General features: G+C 56.4%; 1 protein-coding gene across 3 annotated transcripts in view; it reads right to left on the reverse strand.

Moving 5' to 3' along the window:
* SPTB (spectrin beta, erythrocytic) overlaps positions 1 to 18,454 on the reverse strand; it is a 101,715-nt gene that overhangs the window by 40,412 nt on the left and 42,849 nt on the right. For all 3 annotated transcript variants that reach the window (XM_054028044.1, XM_054028042.1, XM_054028043.1), the window contains exons 12-18: positions 17,722 to 18,024; positions 14,580 to 14,730; positions 12,982 to 13,852; positions 12,297 to 12,434; positions 6,516 to 7,272; positions 5,103 to 5,305; positions 4,834 to 4,924 (exon numbers count right to left, since the gene is read on the reverse strand). In XM_054028044.1, coding sequence (XP_053884019.1) covers positions 4,834 to 4,924; positions 5,103 to 5,305; positions 6,516 to 7,272; positions 12,297 to 12,434; positions 12,982 to 13,852; positions 14,580 to 14,730; positions 17,722 to 18,024 — 2,514 coding nt within the window. The remainder of the gene's footprint in view (positions 1 to 4,833; positions 4,925 to 5,102; positions 5,306 to 6,515; positions 7,273 to 12,296; positions 12,435 to 12,981; positions 13,853 to 14,579; positions 14,731 to 17,721; positions 18,025 to 18,454) is intronic.

Below are 18,454 nucleotides of genomic sequence, written 5' to 3' on the forward strand. Positions count from 1 at the left end.
GCCCTGCCGTGGTCAGAGGCACGGCCCTTAGAGCACAGCACAGAGCGTCTGCAACATGACCCCAGCCTGTCCCAGGCTTCCTTCTAAGTCATGCTAACAGCCACAAACCTACCCTCCTCAAACCCCTTCTCCGCCACCTGCTGCTGGGCGCTATTACAAAGATGTCACCCAGCCAAGTGTCCTGTCCTGACGCAAGAGCAGCTAGCCCCAAGCGAGACAAGTTCACACACCGATGAGGCTAATCCTAACCCTCCGTGCCAAAAAAAAAAAAAAAAAAAATTCTGTCCTCAAACCAACATGCTCTAGATTCTGTGTTGAAAAGCAAGTCAATAAAAGGGAAGATTGAGGAATCTAACTTGGCTTGAAGCTTGCCTCGAATTAGTAACCGTGAATGGCAGACCTTTAAAGTCGATGGAAGATTAAATCCTTAACCCTTTCCTTCAAGGTTTTGGCAATAAAAACTGCCAATAAATGATGAAAATATTTGAGACGAAGTCGCTGCCCTTCCAGAGGATGATACGAACATAAGCAGGAAGTCAAGGGCAAGCTGATTTCTTTGAAAGTTGATTGTGCGACTGTCAAAGCTGATTCCACACACTGGCTCTTCGAGTGCAGAAGGTGGGGGCCCTCAAGGATTCTAAAAATTAATATTGGCCACTCCAGGCTTGTATTAAACTCCCAAGGTTACAGCTTTTCTCTGACCTTGGATGGGTAGATGCTGCCACCACCCAAGTGCAAAAACCACTTTTGGAACCCAGGAAGGAGCACTTGGGAATTCCTCCCTGTGGGGCACCCTCCAGCCCATTCACCCCCCCTCCGGGGAAGCACCGAGAAAGAAAACAAAGAAAATGAGCTGTTGCCACCAGCTAATTAAACAGCATGTGCACAAACCTCTTAGGGACACAAAAAGTCAATCCTGTTCTTAAAAAAGGTTAATTTTATTAAAAACAAAAAGAAAGAAAATACATTTGGAACATAGGCTTTTTGCTAGGTTTAAAAAAAAAAACAATTACAAGGATTAAGCATCAAGACAGCTTAAAGGTTACAAGCAAAACAACAGCACCTGGGGGTTAGCACAGAGGAGCCCACAAGCCATAAAGAAATAAAAGACAGAAACCTAATCGCGTCTTCCTAGACATTTCCTGATCTACTTACATATCTGGGGTTTGAAATGAGTCGTGTCTAGGTAGGATATGATGATTTTCATACCTGGCACAAACTTTTACAGCATAGCTCCAGCCCTATCCCTGCTCTCTGGGAGAACAACACAGACAGACAAAAGGGGAGTCGTGTTTCAATCTTAAAAAGTTCTGGCCTTCCCATTTGCTCTTTTGGCCAGGTGCCCATTCACTTCCTTTTACCTATGCAAAGCACTGAGACTTTTAACCCTTTACAGGTAAAGCAAGTAGAGAACAGCTACTAAGAGGGATTTTATAGCTACTGACTAGCTGGGTGTCCATAAAAGGGAGCTCCCCCCACCTTCATTTATCACAGCTACTCATCTTGCCAGGTCTGCATTAGGAGTTAATATGCAGCAGACTACAGATAGAAAATGATTCTCCACACACTTGCTATGAAGCAGATCAATTTGCAGCACACTTCTGAACACCTGAAGGCGACCATACTCGAAGGCAGAAGCTGTTCTGGGATGTCTCTGAGGCAGCTCTGTACCATTACCACTGATAATGCACCTAATGGGGCCAAATCTGTCAAGTGTATGATTGAAGATGAGGAAGAAGAGGAAAAAAGATGAACCTGATGATGAGTGTGAAAAAGAAGGGGACAATAATGAGGACTTTTGTGGAAAAGAGACACCAGGAGATGCTATTATGGTTGTGAAGAAAACTTGAAAATGTGATCCAAGTGTGATTGATGCAATGACATCTGCCTGTGTTTGCAGAGAGCCTGAGCCCATTGCTCTGTGCGGGGAGAGCTGGCCCAGGTGTGACCAATGCAGCAACGCTGCCTGAGTATGCAGTGAGCCTGAGACAGGGTCATAGAACAAGCTACGTCTTATCAGGAATAATTCTAAAGCCCTAAGATCCTCGTGTAAACTGCTTTGAAGGAAATGGACAGCCTCCTCTTCCTCACACAGACCTGCCTTTCTTGTGGCTAATAAGAATAAAAGGGGCAAAAGGCCGCCAGGGACTGAAACGAGAAGATTAGAGTTAGAATTCCCACCTCCAGGAATTTGTTTGGAAACAATGGAAATGTCAGTAGATTCCCATGGTTCAAATGAAATCTATGGAAGCCTGCTCCAATGAAGGGAGAGTCCATCCCTGCTCATCCATGGTGCAAACCTACCCCGATAAGCAGGCAACGCCATGTTCTGAACAGAGCTGTGCAGAGGACGGACATTGTGTTTCACCAAGGTGATGTTGGCATTTGGCTTTGTTCTGATTAGGAACAAAACCCTTCAATTTCAAAATTCTCAGCCAAAAAAAAAAAGGGGGGGGGGGAACCATTTCCAGCCAATTCGAACATCTTGTTTTGATTTTGCCTTCATTTTATATGAGACTATATGAGAGAGAATGTAAGCTGGGGTCTGAATGAGCTCTCTTCTGCCCCCTATTGATGAACTGGAGGAAGAAACCTCAGAAGCAGACTGTATTTGCATAGACACACCTCCTTTGCCAAAGTGAGCAACACACGGACCGGCTTTGCTAACGTGATACATTTTGGCTGTTTTAGGTTAAAGTTCACTTAAGTCTGGGATGAAGGGTAATTAAATGTTGTTATCCTGATGAGATTACTAAAAGGCAGCAGAACTGTACTTAACATGCCCTAATTGAGGCAGTCACCATCACTTGCAGAGCATGGGATAGTGAAGTGGATCCCGGTGAAAGACCAAGGACAGGGATAAATGTTGATACTTGGCAGGGTGGGCTCCATTTAAAGAGTCGTGGATGTCATTTGGCTTCTCCTCCAGTAATTAAAGACCGAGATGATCAGACTCAATAGTCTCTCTGCTTAGTAATCACTAGAGCTGAAATGGCTAATAAGCCGCTTGGGGTGGTGTGAGCTTTAGACTAGAGAGGAGAAAATGCTCTGGTGGGAATCAACGCAGAGGGGAGGGGAGGGCAGTGGGGTTCCCCACTACCCAGCGAAGTCACGTAAGAGCTGGGTTAGGTGGTGGAGTCTCGGCACATGGCATTGCAGCTTATGGCAGGGCAATAAGAGGGGCAACAGCAGCAGCAAAGCCTGTGAGAGCTGGGCTAGGGGCTGTGCCGCTGTAGGACCAGACCAGACCAAGGACACAGCAGAGGCAGTGGCAGCAAAGCCGCTGGCGGAGGCATCCAGGGGCTGTGGTGAAACCTTCCCCCCTCCCGAGCGCACCCCTCCACTCTGGGACTCCACTGACCTCTGACAACAGGCCATGAGTGGGGCGGAGCGGAGGGCAAGGGGGAGTGGTAGGAGTGGGGCGGAGCGGAGGGCAAGGGGGAGTGGTAGGAGTGGGGCAGAGCGGAGGGCAAGGGGGAGTGGTATGAGTGGGGCGGAGCGGAGGGCAAGGGGGAGTGGTAGGAGTGGGGCGGAGCGGAGGGCAAGGGGGAGTGGTATGAGTGGGGCGGAGCGGAGGGCAAGCGGGAGTGGTATGAGTGGGGCGGAGCGGAGGGCAAGGGGGAGTGGTATGAGTGGGGCGGGGCGGAGCGGAGGGCAAGCGGGAGTGGTATGAGTGGGGCGGAGCGGAGCGGAGGGCAAGGGGGAGTGGTATGAGTGGGGTGGAGCGGAGGGCAAGGGGGAGTGGTATGAGTGGGGCGGAGCGGAGGGCAAGCGGGAGTGGTAGGAGTGGGGCGGAGCGGAGGGCAAGCGGGAGTGGTAGGAGTGGGGCGGAGCGGAGGGCAAGGGGGGGTGGTTTGAGTGGGGCGGAGCGGAGGGCAAGGGGGAGTGGTAGGAGTGGGGCGGAGCGGAGGGCAAGGGGGAGTGGTAGGAGTGGGGCGGAGCGGAGGGCAAGGGGGAGTGGTTTGAGTGGGGCGGAGCGGAGGGCAAGGGGGAGTGGTATGAGTGGGGCGGAGCGGAGGGCAAGCGGGAGTGGTATGAGTGGGGCGGAGCGGAGGGCAAGCGGGAGTGGTAGGAGTGGGGCGGAGCGGAGGGCAAGGGGGAGTGGTATGAGTGGGGCGGAGCGGAGGGCAAGCGGGAGTGGTATGAGTGGGGCGGAGCGGAGGGCAAGCGGGAGTGGTACGTTAAAGCGACATTCCTCTACTGGACTTTCACAACACAAGGTGGGAAACGGAGGCAAAGGACTATTGTCCAAGATACTGTGGGGCACTGGTGTACAAACTTTTCCAGTCACGCCCCCCTTACCCATAACAGAAGCTGTCAGCGCCCCCCAACCCCCATTACTGCAACTCCGCAGTGGAGCTGGGCTGAAGGTGGAGTTGGGGGTGGAACTGGGGATGGGAGAGTAGCCAGGGCTGTGGATGGAGCTGGTCTGTGGATGGAGAGGGAATGAGGGCAGAGGTAGAGTGACTGGAACACCCAGTCGAAAAGGGATCCTAGAGGCTCCCATCAGCACCGCTGACTGGGCCGTTAACTGTCTGGCTGGCGGCACCACGCAGCGGGGCTGCCTCTTGCCCGAGCGCGCCACGTTCACCCTCCTCTTCCCTCCCTCACAGTGCTTGCCGCTGCAAAACAGTTGTTTCGCGGCGGGAAGCGCTGGGAGCTAGGGGGAGAAGCGGCGCGCTCAGGGGAGGAGGCGGAGCGGAGCAGAGGCGGAGGTGAGCTGGGGCTGGGGGGGTGGGGAGCTGCCGGTGGGAGCAGAGCACCCAGCAATTTTTCCCCGTGGGTAGCCCCAGAGCACCCACGGAGTCGGCGCCTATGCGTCCAGCAGCCTACCTCCTGGCAGTTTTGCAAGAAGCTCTGCAGGTCGTGATTGTCCTTCAGCAGATCCAGCACTTTCTTCGATTTAGCCACATTCGTCCTGGACCTGGAAAGGAGAGAGGACAAGGAGGCTGATAATTGCTGCAGCAGGTTATCTCATTGGACACCCGCTATCAGACCATAACCACCGGGGTGAAAGCTATCTGCCAGTGATGGGATTGGACAGCATAGCCAGCGGCTGGTTCCCGGGGGCCCCCTCGCTGGTAGGATGCGGTTCAATTTACCTCTCTTGGATGACCTGGGCCTTTTCATTAATTTTGTCGGCGTAAATATTCCCGTCCGCCACCAGCTTCTCGCCGCTTTCCACCGGCCCTGTTATCTTCTCCTTGTTGGCCTCCATGGTGGCCAGGAAATCCTCGTATTTCCGCAGGGCAGCTTCCGACGCTTCCAAGGTGTTCGGGGGCTCCACGTGAGCCAGGGTGTACTCCTGGGACGGAGGGCGGGGCGGGGTGCGTGGGGGAGGAGATGTGATTTAGCAGGGTCTGTAGCAGCGGGGGAGGTGATCAGAACGGGCCATGAAATCAAGGGGTCTTTGCTATTGCATCAGTACAGAAGGGTATTGCCTCGGGTCACAGGTGATGCAGCATTCTATTCTCAGGTCTTTATCGGTGCCCCGGCGCCGCTGTGCCTTGGCACCTCCCAGTCTTTACCGTGTATATCCTCAACCCCTCTCTGTGCCATAGGGCAGTTATCCCCATTTTACAGATGGGAAAGGGGCACAGAGCGGCTAAGGCCCAGATTGTTAAAGGTACTGAGGTGCTGCTGCACTGAATTTAGACTCCTAAGTGCCTAATTCCCTTTTGAAAATAAGACAGGCTCCTAAATCAGCTTGGCACAATACCTTTAAAGATCTAGGCCCAAGGGAGGTTCCCCAGGCCGCATGAGGAGTCTGGGAGAGAACAAAGAATTGAAACCAGGTCTCCCGATCATCAGACCCGTGTCCTAACCACTGGGCCATCCCACCTCACCAGGGCTTACTTGTCTCAGAATCCCCCTGATTAGCCAAACCAAGTTATCGGGCTCCTCCATACAGGGTGTGACTGACTGGGCTGGGCTATGCAGATCTAACGGGCCCTTCAAACTCTGCCAACCGGCTGACACAGAGAACGTTGCTCCCCTGGGGCTCTGTAACACGGACAGACCCCGGGCGTCGGCGGGCAGGATCAAACCTGGGACCTCTGAAGTTTAATGCATGAGACTCTAAGTGCCATGGGCACTTAAGTAAGGCTGTAGCAGACTCATCAATCTCTGGGTGGGCTTGGTGCCGCTAGAGGGGGACAGAGCACCACGCCCAACAGGCATGGGTTACATCAGCAGAGGGAAAGTGAGGTTCGATCTTCACAGATCAGGTCTATTAAATATGAGGGAACAATTATATACACCGTCTCACTTGGTAGCCTAGTGCAAGGAAGGCTGAGTGGAACTTCAGAAGCAGCAGGGCCTAATGGCTAGGGACTCGGGAGATCTGGCTTCCACTCCCGGCTCCACCATCTGCCCTTGGGCAAGTCCCATCCCCCTTCTGTGCCTCACTTTGCCCCTCCGTCTCTTCAGTGACCCTGCAGGGCAGCGGGCTCCCAGAGCATTGGGACAGTGATGCACATCATCATCATAACAGACAGATGCAGCCGCTTCCCTACCTGATTGCTCAGGATGACTTCGGCTTGTTTGCCATCCTTGAGGAACTCCTGGAAGCCCAGGCACTGGGCGAGGAACTTCTCCCGGCTGTCCCACATCTTGCACAGGGCACTCCAGCCCATCTCCACACCCTGCAGCCGTTGCTGCAGCTGCAGGTACTCCGGGTCCGTCTGCCCGTGCGTCACCCTTTCCCCCGTCTCCTTGACGTTGTGGTAATCGCCCTCGTGCTGGTCGATGTCCTCCTTGATGGCGGCGTGCTCCTGTCGGAACTGCTCCGCCTCGGCCAGGGAGCTGGGCACCTCTTCCGAAGCCACGGCCTGCTGCTCCTTGAACAGCCAGGCCTGGAAGTCATCCAGGTCTTGCAGGAACTTCTGGAGCTTGCTGGCCTCCCCGAGCGAGGCCTCCTGACTCTGCAGCGTCCTCTGAAGCTCCTGCCAGAGGCCGCTGATGGTGGTCAGCCGGCTATAGATGTCAGAGGCCAGGTCAGGGAGCTCCTCAGCCAGCCGGAGGGCCTCCTCCTGCAGCACCCCCAGCCGGGTCTGGATGGCGGCCAAGTCGCGCTCGATGCCATACAGCTTCCTCTGGATGGCGATCACGCCCGCTAGGTCTCGGCTCATCTCCTGGGTGGACTGGATCACGTTGGTTTTGTCCAGGATCCATTTGCGGGTCTCCTCGCAGTCCACGCAGTAATTGTGCAGGCTCAGCGCCAAGTCCACCGCTTTCCGCCGCTGTCCCACCTTCTCCTGGAAGACGTGCCACCTGCAGAGAACACAGCAGACGCCCCATCAAGCAGTCTTAGAGCCCCTGGTTCACGAGTGACCCCTGCCCTGTGTGAGAGCGCCAAGGAGGAGAGGCAGGGAGAGAAGGGCTTCAGACACTCTCCGGCCAGAGCAGTCAGTGTCTGCAAACCCAGACTCTGTAGGAACTCAGTTCGTGCTACTCTGCTGGGCCAGGGCTGTTCCCAAAGTGGCTGGGAAGAAAGCATGGCCAGGGATTGCAGGGGTACCCACCCACAGGCTGCTCTGCAGTCAGGCCGCCCATGCTCCTGATCTGAAAGGGCAATGCCAGACCCTAACAGAGTCTGGCAGCCCCTCACCCATCCTAGCTGGCCACGCCTCCGAGGCCTTCCTGCCCTTCTTCTGAGGCCGTGAGGGTCCTGAGCTGGGGGAGTGGAGGGGAAGGACAGGGTTGAAATGGAGAACCCTGAAAAGGGCCGATTTGCAGAGTGGGAGAGTTCAGCCCTGTGTGAAATCACTTCAGTCCCTTCTCAGGTTGGGCTCTCAAAAACAGAGGCATCAAAATCCGGACGGTTGGTTGCCTGCTATCTGCCAGGAAAATGGAGCTGGGGCTCGCTGAGATACAGGGGCTCGTGGCAGCCACGACACACTGTCCTGCCCCAAATCAGCTCTGGGTTATTACACATGGCGTCCTTCAGCTGCATCAGTCGCCGGGCTCGGCCCCACGCAAAGCACACGGCTCATATCGAGATGAAGGTGGCCACTCACACGTTCCCAGAATGCTAGACGTTTTGGTACTTCCGGGAATGGTGTGAGCCCACCCCTGCCGGCGTGATGGTGCATGCGAGGTCACACCACCTGGGGATGCCATTTTTAAGAGCCAGAGGAGGCAGAATGGCATTTCCCCCATCCAATACCGGACAAAGCCATGTCCGGTTTCGTCCCAGTTCTGAAAGGGGGACAAACCTTCCAAAAAGAGGCCTGTTCGGTTTAACACTGGATCAGTTGCCTCTCTAATCGAAACATGCACCAGCACTGGGCGGGGCCTGGTGGGCGAAGCCCCCTGGAGGACGAGGCATTTGCACTGCAGCGGCTCTGCCGTTGCTCAGGCCTGGTTCTGACCTCACTGATTTGTGCGGATCAGAGTTTGTGAGCACACAGGAAAATGCCACAAAGTCCGAGCTCCTGCAGCGGTTGTAAACGCTGGCGTTGAGTGACACAGAACGGTATTCTGTATTTAATCTAGTGGAGGAAGGTAGAAAAACCAGTGGCTGGAAGTTAAAACCAGACAGATTCTAATTAGAAATAACGCACCGATGTTCACCAGGGAGGGTGGTGACCCATGGGAACAAACTCCCAAGGGAAGGGGTGGATTCTCCATCGCTGATGTCTTCAGATCAGACTGGAGGCCTTTTAGGAAGACACGTTAGCCAAACACCAGTGACTGGCATCAATACAGGGGCAACGGGATAAAATGCTGAGCAGTAGGTCAGAGCTGGCAATCCGATGGTCACTTCTGGCTCTGAACTCAATGTGTCCAGGCCCTGTTTGACCAGGCGGCATGCTGGGAATTGCGGTCCTTGGGCAGTAAGAATTCTGCAAGCGCAGGTCAGGCTGGGGACAGCTTTCAGAAGCTGAATCCCATTTTCAGAGGTGACTAGGGCCCACTGACTTCAACGAGATTGAAGCTGCTAAGTCACTTCTGCAAATGGGGTTTCGAAAATGTTCCCTGACCCGTCTCTGGGACTGGCTGTGTCAGGAGCGGGAAACGTTTGGATTCTCAAGAAAGGAGATTATTATTTAGAATCAGAAACTGTTGGTGTCACATGAAAGCAGCTCTGAGCGGTGTCTCTCTCTGGTGCTGGGCATTGACAGCATCATATAAACATAAAATTTACACATGAAAATGGTCACACTGGGTCAGACCAATGGTCCATCTAGCCCAGTATCCTGTCTACCGACAGTGGCCAATGTCAGGTGCTCCAGAGGGAATGAACAGAACAGGTAACCATCAAGTGATCCATCCCCTGTCGCTCATTCCCAGCTTCTGGCAAACAGAGGCTAGGGACACCATCCCTGCCCAGCCTGGCTAATAGCCATTGATGGACCTGTCCTCCATGAACTTATCTAGTTCTTTTTTGAATCCAGTTATAGTCTTGCCCTTCACGACATCCCCTGGGAAAGAGTTCCTTGGGTTGATCCTGCATTGTGTGAAGAAATACTTCCTTTTGTTTGTTTTAAACCTGCTGGCTATTAATTTCATTGGGTGACCCCTGGTTCTTGTGTTATGAGAAGGAGTACATAACACTTCCTTATTTACTTTCTCCAAACCAGGCTCCCTCCTTAGTCATCTCTTTTCCAAGCTGAAAAATCCCAAATTTATTAATCTCTCCTCAGACAGAAGCCGTTCCGTAGCCCTAATCATTTTTGTTGCCCTTTTCTGAACCTTTTCCAATTCCAAAATATCTTTTTTCAGACGGGGTGACCACATCTGTGCACAGTGTGACGTTACACCCCATATATTCGTCATAGAAATATTGTTATGATATAAATATGGCATAACTAAGATATGTTTTATGCAAGATGGGTCATGTGAGGTATCATTAGAAAGGTTATGATTTTCTGAATGTGTTTATCCAAGTTGTATGCATGGATCATTTCTGTATCCAAAGTTAGGAAGACTGTGTATGTAACCATTACAACTTTATGGGTATGTGATTGGGAAACGCCCATCAGACAGCAAGCAATCAGCCTTAATGGACCATTAGGAAAAGACAATGAGTCTTCGAAGTTGTGGATCCCCATCTTCCCAGGAGTTCCTTCCTGTGGACCTTGCAAATAAATCTTGTCTCATGGTTGCCCTGACGCTGCAAGGTCATGTGATAATGTCACCTGGTACAAAACACCACCTTGGATACTGCTGGTACTTTTCCACTGGAAACAAAGGCTTCCCGCCTTCTGTACATTCTATTTAAGGCTGGGAAGGAAGGCATTCAGGACTCTCCTCCATTGCCTGCCCAGGAAGGAAGACTGCTAAAAACATCTGAAGGGAAAGGCAGGGGTGAGTCCAGGCTGTGAACATTGGTCTAGCCCAGAGGTGGCGCAACCCATTAGGCGGTCGCCTAGGGCGCTACAATTTGGGGGGCGGCAACCGCGGCGGTATTTTGGCAGCGGGACCTTCTGCCACCTCTGTGGGGGGTGGCATTTCGGGGCGGGACCTTCCGCCGCCTAGGGTGGCAGAAAAGCTGGCGGCGCTCCTGGTCTAGCCCAGGGGTGGCCAACCTGTGCTCCGGAGCCACATGCGGCTCTTCAGAAGTTAATATGCGGCTCCTTGTATAGGCACCGACTCCGGGGCTGGAGCTACAGGCGCCAACTTTCCAATGTGCCGGGGGGTGCTCACTGCTCAACCCCTGGCTCTGCCCGCACTCCATCCCTTCCTTCCCACCCACTCCCCTGAGCCTGCCGTGCCCTCGCTCCTCCTCCCCAGAGCCTCCTGCTCGCCACGAAACAGCTGATCGGGAAGTGCGGGGAGGGAGAGGGAGGCACTGATTGGCGGGGCTGCCGGTGGGTGGGAGGTGCTGGGAGTGGGGGGTGGGGAGTTGATGGGGGGGCTGCTGACGTATTACTGTGGCTCTTTGGCAATGTACATTGGTAAATTCTGGCTCCTTCTCAGCCTCAGGTTGGCCACCCCGGTCTAGCGTGTAAAGAGATATAACTGGAACTCTGAGCTGCAGAAACTCTACCAACCTGCCTAAATAACATGAGTGAGACATTACTATGTGTAACCTGTTTCTTTAGTGTATTAAGCTTACATGCTCCGTAATCTGCTTTGTTCTGTTTGCTGTCCCTTATAATCACTTACAATTTACCTTTTGTAGTTAATAAACTTATTTCTCATTGATAACAGAATCCAGTGTGTGCAATTCGTATCGGGGGGAGAAGCTGTGCATATCTCTTTCCGTATTGAGGGAGAGGACGATTTTTATGAGCTTGTGCTGTGCACATTCATCTAGACAACGCAAGACTATATTATTTTGGGTTTACTCCTCAGAGGGGGTGTGCACGTGAGGGCTGGGTAAATCCCCGAGCTGATTCCTCCCACCCAGAGCTGGTCTCAGTGTCTCTGTGTCCATTTGTAGCTGCGTGTGTCCCTACCTGTGTGTGCTGGAGAAGGCTTGAGGGCCTGGCACAGCTAGGACAGGGTGAGGAAGCCCAGGCTGGTGGAACGGGCGGAACGAATGGGACCGCAGCACATCAGTTGGCATCCCAGATGGGGGTCCAACCCGTCACACACAGTATGCAAGATGTGGGCCATGGATTTATATGGGGTAATATAGCAAGTGATCCATCCACTGTTATCCAATCCCAGTGACTGGCAGTCAGAGGCTAGGGACACTCAGAGTATAAGGTAGCATCCCTGACCACATTGGCTTATAGCCATTGATGGATCTGTCCTCCATGAACTTATCTAGTTCTTTTTTTAACCCTGTTATAGTCTTGGCCTTCACAACATACCTTGGTAACGAGTTCCACAGGTTGATTGTCTGTTGTGTGAAGAAATACTTCCTTTTGTTTGTTTTAAATCTGCTACCTGTTAATTTCATTTGGTGACCTCTAGTTCTTGTGTTACGTGAAGGGGTATATGACACTTCCTTATTCACTTTCCCCACACCATTCATGATTTTATAGATCTCCCTTAGTTGTCTCTTTAACAGAAGTCCCAGTCTTTTTAATCTCTCCTCCTCTGGAAGCTGTTCCATACCCCTCCTCTTTCCCCCCCCCCCCTTCTTTGTACCGTTTCCGATTCTAATATATCTTATTTGGTCCTTGGGATCCTAGCAAAGGGTTAATGCAGCCAGCATCAGGATGGGGGACACCCACTGTGGTTTTAGCATGAGCACACACTGAATATGCAGCTCCTGGGGATAGGATCATTGTAAAGCATCCAGTCAGCCGTATCCCCGACAGGCAGGCCTGGGACACGGCTAGTACGGCTCTCTACGCTGGCGGTGCCGCTCTCTGGGCAGCAGAGGGGTGGGGCGGTACCTGTTGTTCAGACGCTCCTGGCACTGCCTGATGCGGCTGCTGCGCGGGTGCCCGCTCTCGACGAGGCTGGCGGCTGCGTGGTTGACGCCGTCAATCTGGGAGGCCGGCGTGCTCATCTCCTGCTCCAGGATGTCAAACCTGCAATCACACAGGCAGCAATTCGCAGAGCAGCGCCGGGACTGCCCAACTCCGTAGCAGCTGTGCCTAAGGTCCCCTCCTTGGCTGAGCTGGGCACAGGCCCAGGGCACAAGGCATTCCCCGCCGCCTTCCCTCTGGTGCCAGCGTGCACCCTGGGCAAAGTGCCCAGAGCCCTGTGCCAGCACCGACGGATGGAGCAGCAGCGCTAACGCTGACGACGACACGCGATGTTTGTGAGCAGAGCTGGGGTGGGCTAGGAATGGGGCTGGGGCCGTAGCACACAAAGCAAGGCTCTGTGCCCGCTGTTGAGCACAAAAAGAAGGGAGCCAAGGGGGCTAGGAGCCACCCCCCACTTCCAAACCCTGGGCACTGACGGAAGGGGCAAAGCCTGACGCGCTGGAATAAGGAGAAGCTGCCCCTGAATTGGTCATCTGTGCTTCACAACCCCAGGTCCTACGTGTATCTAGCTAGGTGAGGGTCGCAGTCAGGGTGAGGGGGGCAGAGGGAGGGGGTACCTGGCTGTCCCTGATGGTGGTAGCCCAGGTACCTGTGCTGCACTACGTCCAAGTCCTCCAGAGTGTCTGGGATCTCCATCTGCTCCAGCCACTTCTCCTTCTCATTCATCCAGAGCTCGCAGGCGTCCGTCTCACTGAAGATCGTGTAGAGGTCCAGGGCGTCCTGGAGCTTCTGCCTGCGCACCTCAGCCAGGGACACCACCTCAGCGTAGAGGGCCTGGATGGCCGGCAGCCGGTTTTGGAACTCCGGGGCGCCCCGCAGCTCGGCCGGGAAGCTCTGGGCCTGCTGGCTCAGGCTGTCCATCACTCTCTTGTTGTCCGCCACCTCGTCCAGTAGGTTTCGGTGCTTTCTGACCAGAGCCTGCGTGGAGGACTCATCGTGGCCCACCTCATCGCTGGACACCAGGCGATGGGCATCCTGCAGCCAGGCCTTCAGGTCGTCCGCGTCCACCTGGAACTGGAAGAAGTTCTCGGCATCCTGCAGGTTCTTCTTGCGGAACGAGGCCAGCTCCTGGAGCTGAGCCCACAGCGCCTTCACCTCCTCCATCCTGCCTCGGATCTTGGAGGAGCCGAAGTGCTTCTGGGCCACCATGTCTCCCCCATCCTGGAAGGTTTGACGGAGGCGGGCGCCTAGGCCTTGCAGCTCGTCCTCAAAGGCCTTGTGCTTCCGCTGCAGGATGAGGAGGCTGGTCAGGTCTTTCCCGTAATCCAAGGTGGAATAGATTTGCTCCTTCTCCTTGATCCAGCTCTCCGCCTCGTCCAGCTCCCAGAAGAACTTCCACAGGCGCTTGGACTGCTCCAGGCGAGCCTTCCTCTCGGCGGCCATCGCCAGCAGCTCCTGGTGGCACAGCTCCAGGTGGCTGACGCGGTGGTGGATGACCTTGGGGTCGCACGGCCGATAGCCTGCGCGGGGGAGGGGACAGGATGCAGGCAGCTTTAAAGCATGAAATTCCATCACCGAGGAGGCCTCTTCTCTAGATCTCAATAGCCATCCCGTCCCTCACACCACCAGGGTGGGGCAGCGCTCTCGAGTTGGCCACCCCTCCCCACCGATTGTCATCCCCATGTCACAGCTAGGGCCCAGAGAGACTAAGGCTGTGTCTACACAGCAGCGGGGAGGGGTCATTCCCAGCTCTGGGGGCTAACAGCCGCCCCCCGCAGGGCCAGCGCGCCGACGGCCGGCCTCCTGCAGGGCCAGTGCGCTGACGGAGCTGGGGATCCCACCTCCCAGCTACAGTGTAGACGCACCCTAAGTGCCTTGCCGACGTCATGCAGCCAGCGGCAAAGCCAGGAACTGAATCCGGTCTCCCTAGTTCCAGGCCCTCTCCCACTCGCTGTGCCCCCTCTGGCCCGGCGAGTTTTCGATGCACGGGCCTGCCCTGGGGAAGTAAGAACACAGCCGGCTTTCGGCCCTGGGACCTGCACCTCCTCACCGGAGGGATGTAGACAAAAGCCGAGGCACCCAGGGAAGGGCAGAACAAGCCGAGGGCTGGCACGGGGCAGGGTTGAAGAGAAGTGAGAGTGTGATGACGGGCCAGCAGCGGGGCCCCTTTGATGGGCTCTCTCCCAGCCTCGTCCCCCACAGCCGGCCCCGCCGGCACGAGCCACATCGCTCGCCGCTTCCACGTACCGTCGCCGTTGGCAAACTCAAGGGCCTTCGCGCTGACGGCGCGCACCTTCTCCTCCTGGAGGGCCATGTCAGCTTCCAGCAGCTTGTGCTTCTGCAGCAGGTCCTCTGCTTCCAGCAGGTGCTTGCCGAACTCGGGCGACGAGAGACGGGCCTACGCAGAGCAGGGCGAGAGGGCAGGGCTAATCATTTACCCTGGTTTTGACGCCACGAAAGAGAAGCTACCCTCTCTGTTTGTCCAGGAGTCTCCTGGAATCGGGCTCGATCTCCTGGTGGCTACTGAAGCCAAACCGGAGCTTTTAGGCCGCTAAAAGTCCAGCGCCACAGCGGAGCTAAGACAGACTCAGGTCTGGAGCGACTCCTAGGCGGAGGTGCAGCAAGGGGGTCTCTGCACGCTGCCCCTGCCCCAAGCGCCGACTCTGCAGCTCCCATTGGCTGGGAACGGGGAACCACGGCCAATGGGAGCTGCAGGAGCGGTGCCTGCAAACGGGCAGTGCGCAGAACCGCCAGCCCCCTGAGCCTAGGAGCTACTGCCGCACATGCCCCCACTTCCAGGAGCCGCCTGAGATAAGCGCTGCCCACCCAGAGCCTGCACCCCGAGCCCTGTGCCCCAACCCCGTCCCACACCCAAACTCCCTCCCGGAGCCGGCAGACCACATCCCCTCCCGCACCCCAAACTGCTGCCCCAACCCTGAGCCTCTTTCCTGCACCCAAAGTCCTCCCAGAGCCCGCACCCCTCACCCCTCACCCCTTCCCGCACCCCAAACCCCAGCCCTGAGCCTCCTCCCACACCCAAGCTCCCCCACAGAGCCCACACCCTCTCCTGTACCCCAACCCCCTGCCCCTGCCCTGAGCTCCCTCCCGCACCCAAACTCCCTCCCGGAGCTCTCACCCCTCACCCCTTCCCCAACCCCCTGGCCCAGCCCCGAGCCCCATCCCACACCCAAACTCCCTCCTGGAGCCCAAACCCCAAACCCCCTCCCACATCCCAATCCGCTACCCCACACTCAGCCCAGAGCCTCCTCCCACACTCTGAACCCCTTGGCCTCACCCTCTAGCCCAGAGCCCTCACCCCCTCCCATAACCCAACCCCCTGCCCCAGCCCAGTGAAAGTGAGTGAGGGTGGGGGAGAGCAAGTGACAGAGGGAAGGGGCGGGGCCTCAGAGAAGGGGCAGGGCAGGGGTGGGGCCTTCGGGAAGGGGTGGGGCAAGGGTGTTTGGGATTGTGCAATTAGACCAGGGGTGGGCAAAGTTTTTGGCCCGAGGGCCACATCTGGGTATGGAAATTGTATGGTGGGCCATGAATGCTCATGAAATTGGGAGGTGGAGGGTGGGAGGGCTCCAGCGGGGGATGCAGGCTCTGGGATGGGGATGAGGGGTTGGGGGTGCAGGAGGGTGCTCTGGTTTGGGACCGAGGGGTTTGGAGGGCACGAGGGGGATCAGGGCTGGGGCAGGGGGTTGAGGCATGGGACGGGGTCAGGGAGGCAGGCTCAGGGCGGCGCTTACCTCAAACAGCTTCCAGAAACAGCGACATGTCCCGCCTCTGGCTCCTAAGCAGAGGTGCGGCCAGGCGGCTCTGTGTGCTGCCCTGTCCACAGGCACCGCCCCTGCAGCTCCCATTGGCTGCGGTTCCCAGCCAATGGGAGCTGCGGGAGCAGCGCTTGGGGTGGGGGCAGTGTGGTGAGCCCTCTGGCTGCCCCTATGTGTAGGAGCCGGAAGGGGGACATGTCGCTGCTTCTGGGAGCCATGTGGAGTGGGGCAAGACCTCAACCCGCTCCTCGGCTGGAGCACCAAAGCGGGGCAAGCCCTGGACGCTGCTTCCTGATGGGAGTTCGAGGGCCAGATTAAAACGTCTGGAGGGCCGAATGTGGCCCCCGGGCTGTAGTTTGCTCACCCCCGGATTAGACAGTTGGCAACCTTACCTCTGTTCCAGGACGGGTCTACAGACAGGGTAAATAAGCTACGGGCACTAAAAAACCCCAGATCCCACATCAGTGATTTCTCCTCCATTAGGAAGCCAACCTGCCTGGCCCCCACAGCTGCTGCCACTTGGCAGAGGGACAACAATATTAGGGGCTAATAAATGACTAAGAGATGCATGATAGAGACATGCCCCATAGGCATAGGCCCTGACTTTTATTTTTCCCCGGGGGGCTCCACCCTTGCTCTACCCCGAGGCCCTGCCCCCATTCTGCCCCTTCCCCCAAGGCCCTGCCTTCGCACCGCCTCTTCCTGCCCCCATTCTGCCTCCTGCCCAAGGCTCCCGCCCACCGCCAATTGCTGCTCTCCACCCTCCCCCAAGTCCCTCCCACAGTCGCCAAATAACTGACCGGCATGGTGCCACCCAACAGCTGGTCGCTGGGGCCCCGCCAAACAGCCGTGGCTGATGGGTGCTGAGCACCCACTATGTTTTTTGGAGCACCCATGGAGTCGGCACCTATGCCTGTGGGTAGCAGGCCCCAGAGAGGGCCAAAGGCAGTGTTCCCTCTAATTTTTTACGTCCATGTGCGGAATGAATTTCGTTCTGTGTACCAATATGGAGGTGATGTGTGGTGGGGGTGGGGCCGAGGGGTTCAGAGGGTGGGAGGGGGCTCAGGGCTGGGGCAGAGGGTTGAGGTGCGGGTCGGGTAAGGGCTCTGTCTGGGGGTATGGGCTCTGGGGTGGTGCTGGGGATGAAGGGTTTGGGGCATGTGAAGGGGCTCAGGGCTGGGGTAAAGGGTTGGGGTGAGGGGGGGTGAGGGTTCTGTCTGGGGGTGCAGGCTCTGAGGTGGGGTTGGGGATGAGGGGTTTGGGGTGCAAGAGGGGATGAGGGCTCTGTCTGGGGGTGCAGACTCTGGGGTGGGGCCGAGGATGAGGGGTTTGGGGTGCAGGCTGCCATGGGGCTGTGGTGGGGAGAGAGGGCTCCCCCGCAGCCCTCTCTAACTGCAGCAGCTTGGGGCCGGGTGAGAGGCACCCCTCCCTGGCAGCGGCAGCGCCGGCGGGGCTGGGTGGGGCTGGGGGAGGGGCACCTCTCCCCGCCTGCACGGCCCTTGATAGCCTACTGCACTGCTGCGTGGCTGCGAAGCTTACAGGGAACTTAGGCCACGGGCCCCATGGGTAGCAGGCTCCACTCCTGCCCTTGGCATTGCTCAGCCCCCCAGCCTCACCTTCATCTCGTCCATCCAGTTGATGCCTTGAAGCATGTTCTGGAAGAGCTGCTGCAGCGTCAGGTTCTTCTCGAGCCGCTGGCGCCGGGCGTGGAGCAGCTCCAGCAGGTAGTCCCACAGCCGCAGGATGTTGTCCTTCCGGGCCTTGATGCGCTTGATGTCATGGTAGTTCTCCGCCTCCAGCTCCCGGGCCACCTCCTCGATGGCCTGCACCCGCTCCTTGTAGGCCGCCGTGTCCGTCTCGATGGCCTCATGCTTCTTCTTGGCAGCCTCCACCGCCGGCAGGTCACAGCCGAAATTATCCTGTCCAGAGACAGCCCTGGTCAGACGCAGCCCCCAGCAGCCGCGCCACAGAGAGTGGGGCAGGGGCTTCCCAACACCATTAACGGGAACAGAGTCTCCAAACCCCACTGGTCGGGAGCCCAGGTGCCTGCATCTCTATCCAGCAGGAGCGTGAACCGGCACCAGACGCGCCACCATGCCCCATCCTTGCCCTTACATATCCGTGTGCAGTGCAGAGAGCAAGGGGGCTGTGCTCCAAGGGGGAGCAGCGTCTGGGTGGGACCCACCAGGGAGGATGTGTCACCTGCACAGCTGGGCAGACAATGGACTTCTCGTTTTGCTGGCAATTCTGAAAACTCGTCCGGGTGGGGGCGGGGAGGGAATTTTTTAGGCTGCCCTGAAAATGATGTTTTTTCTAAACATTTCGTTTTGATTTGGGCCATTTTTAAAC

The sequence above is a fragment of the Malaclemys terrapin genome, chromosome 4, assembly GCF_027887155.1.
Source record: "Malaclemys terrapin pileata isolate rMalTer1 chromosome 4, rMalTer1.hap1, whole genome shotgun sequence".
Taxonomy (NCBI): Eukaryota; Metazoa; Chordata; order Testudines; family Emydidae; genus Malaclemys; species Malaclemys terrapin.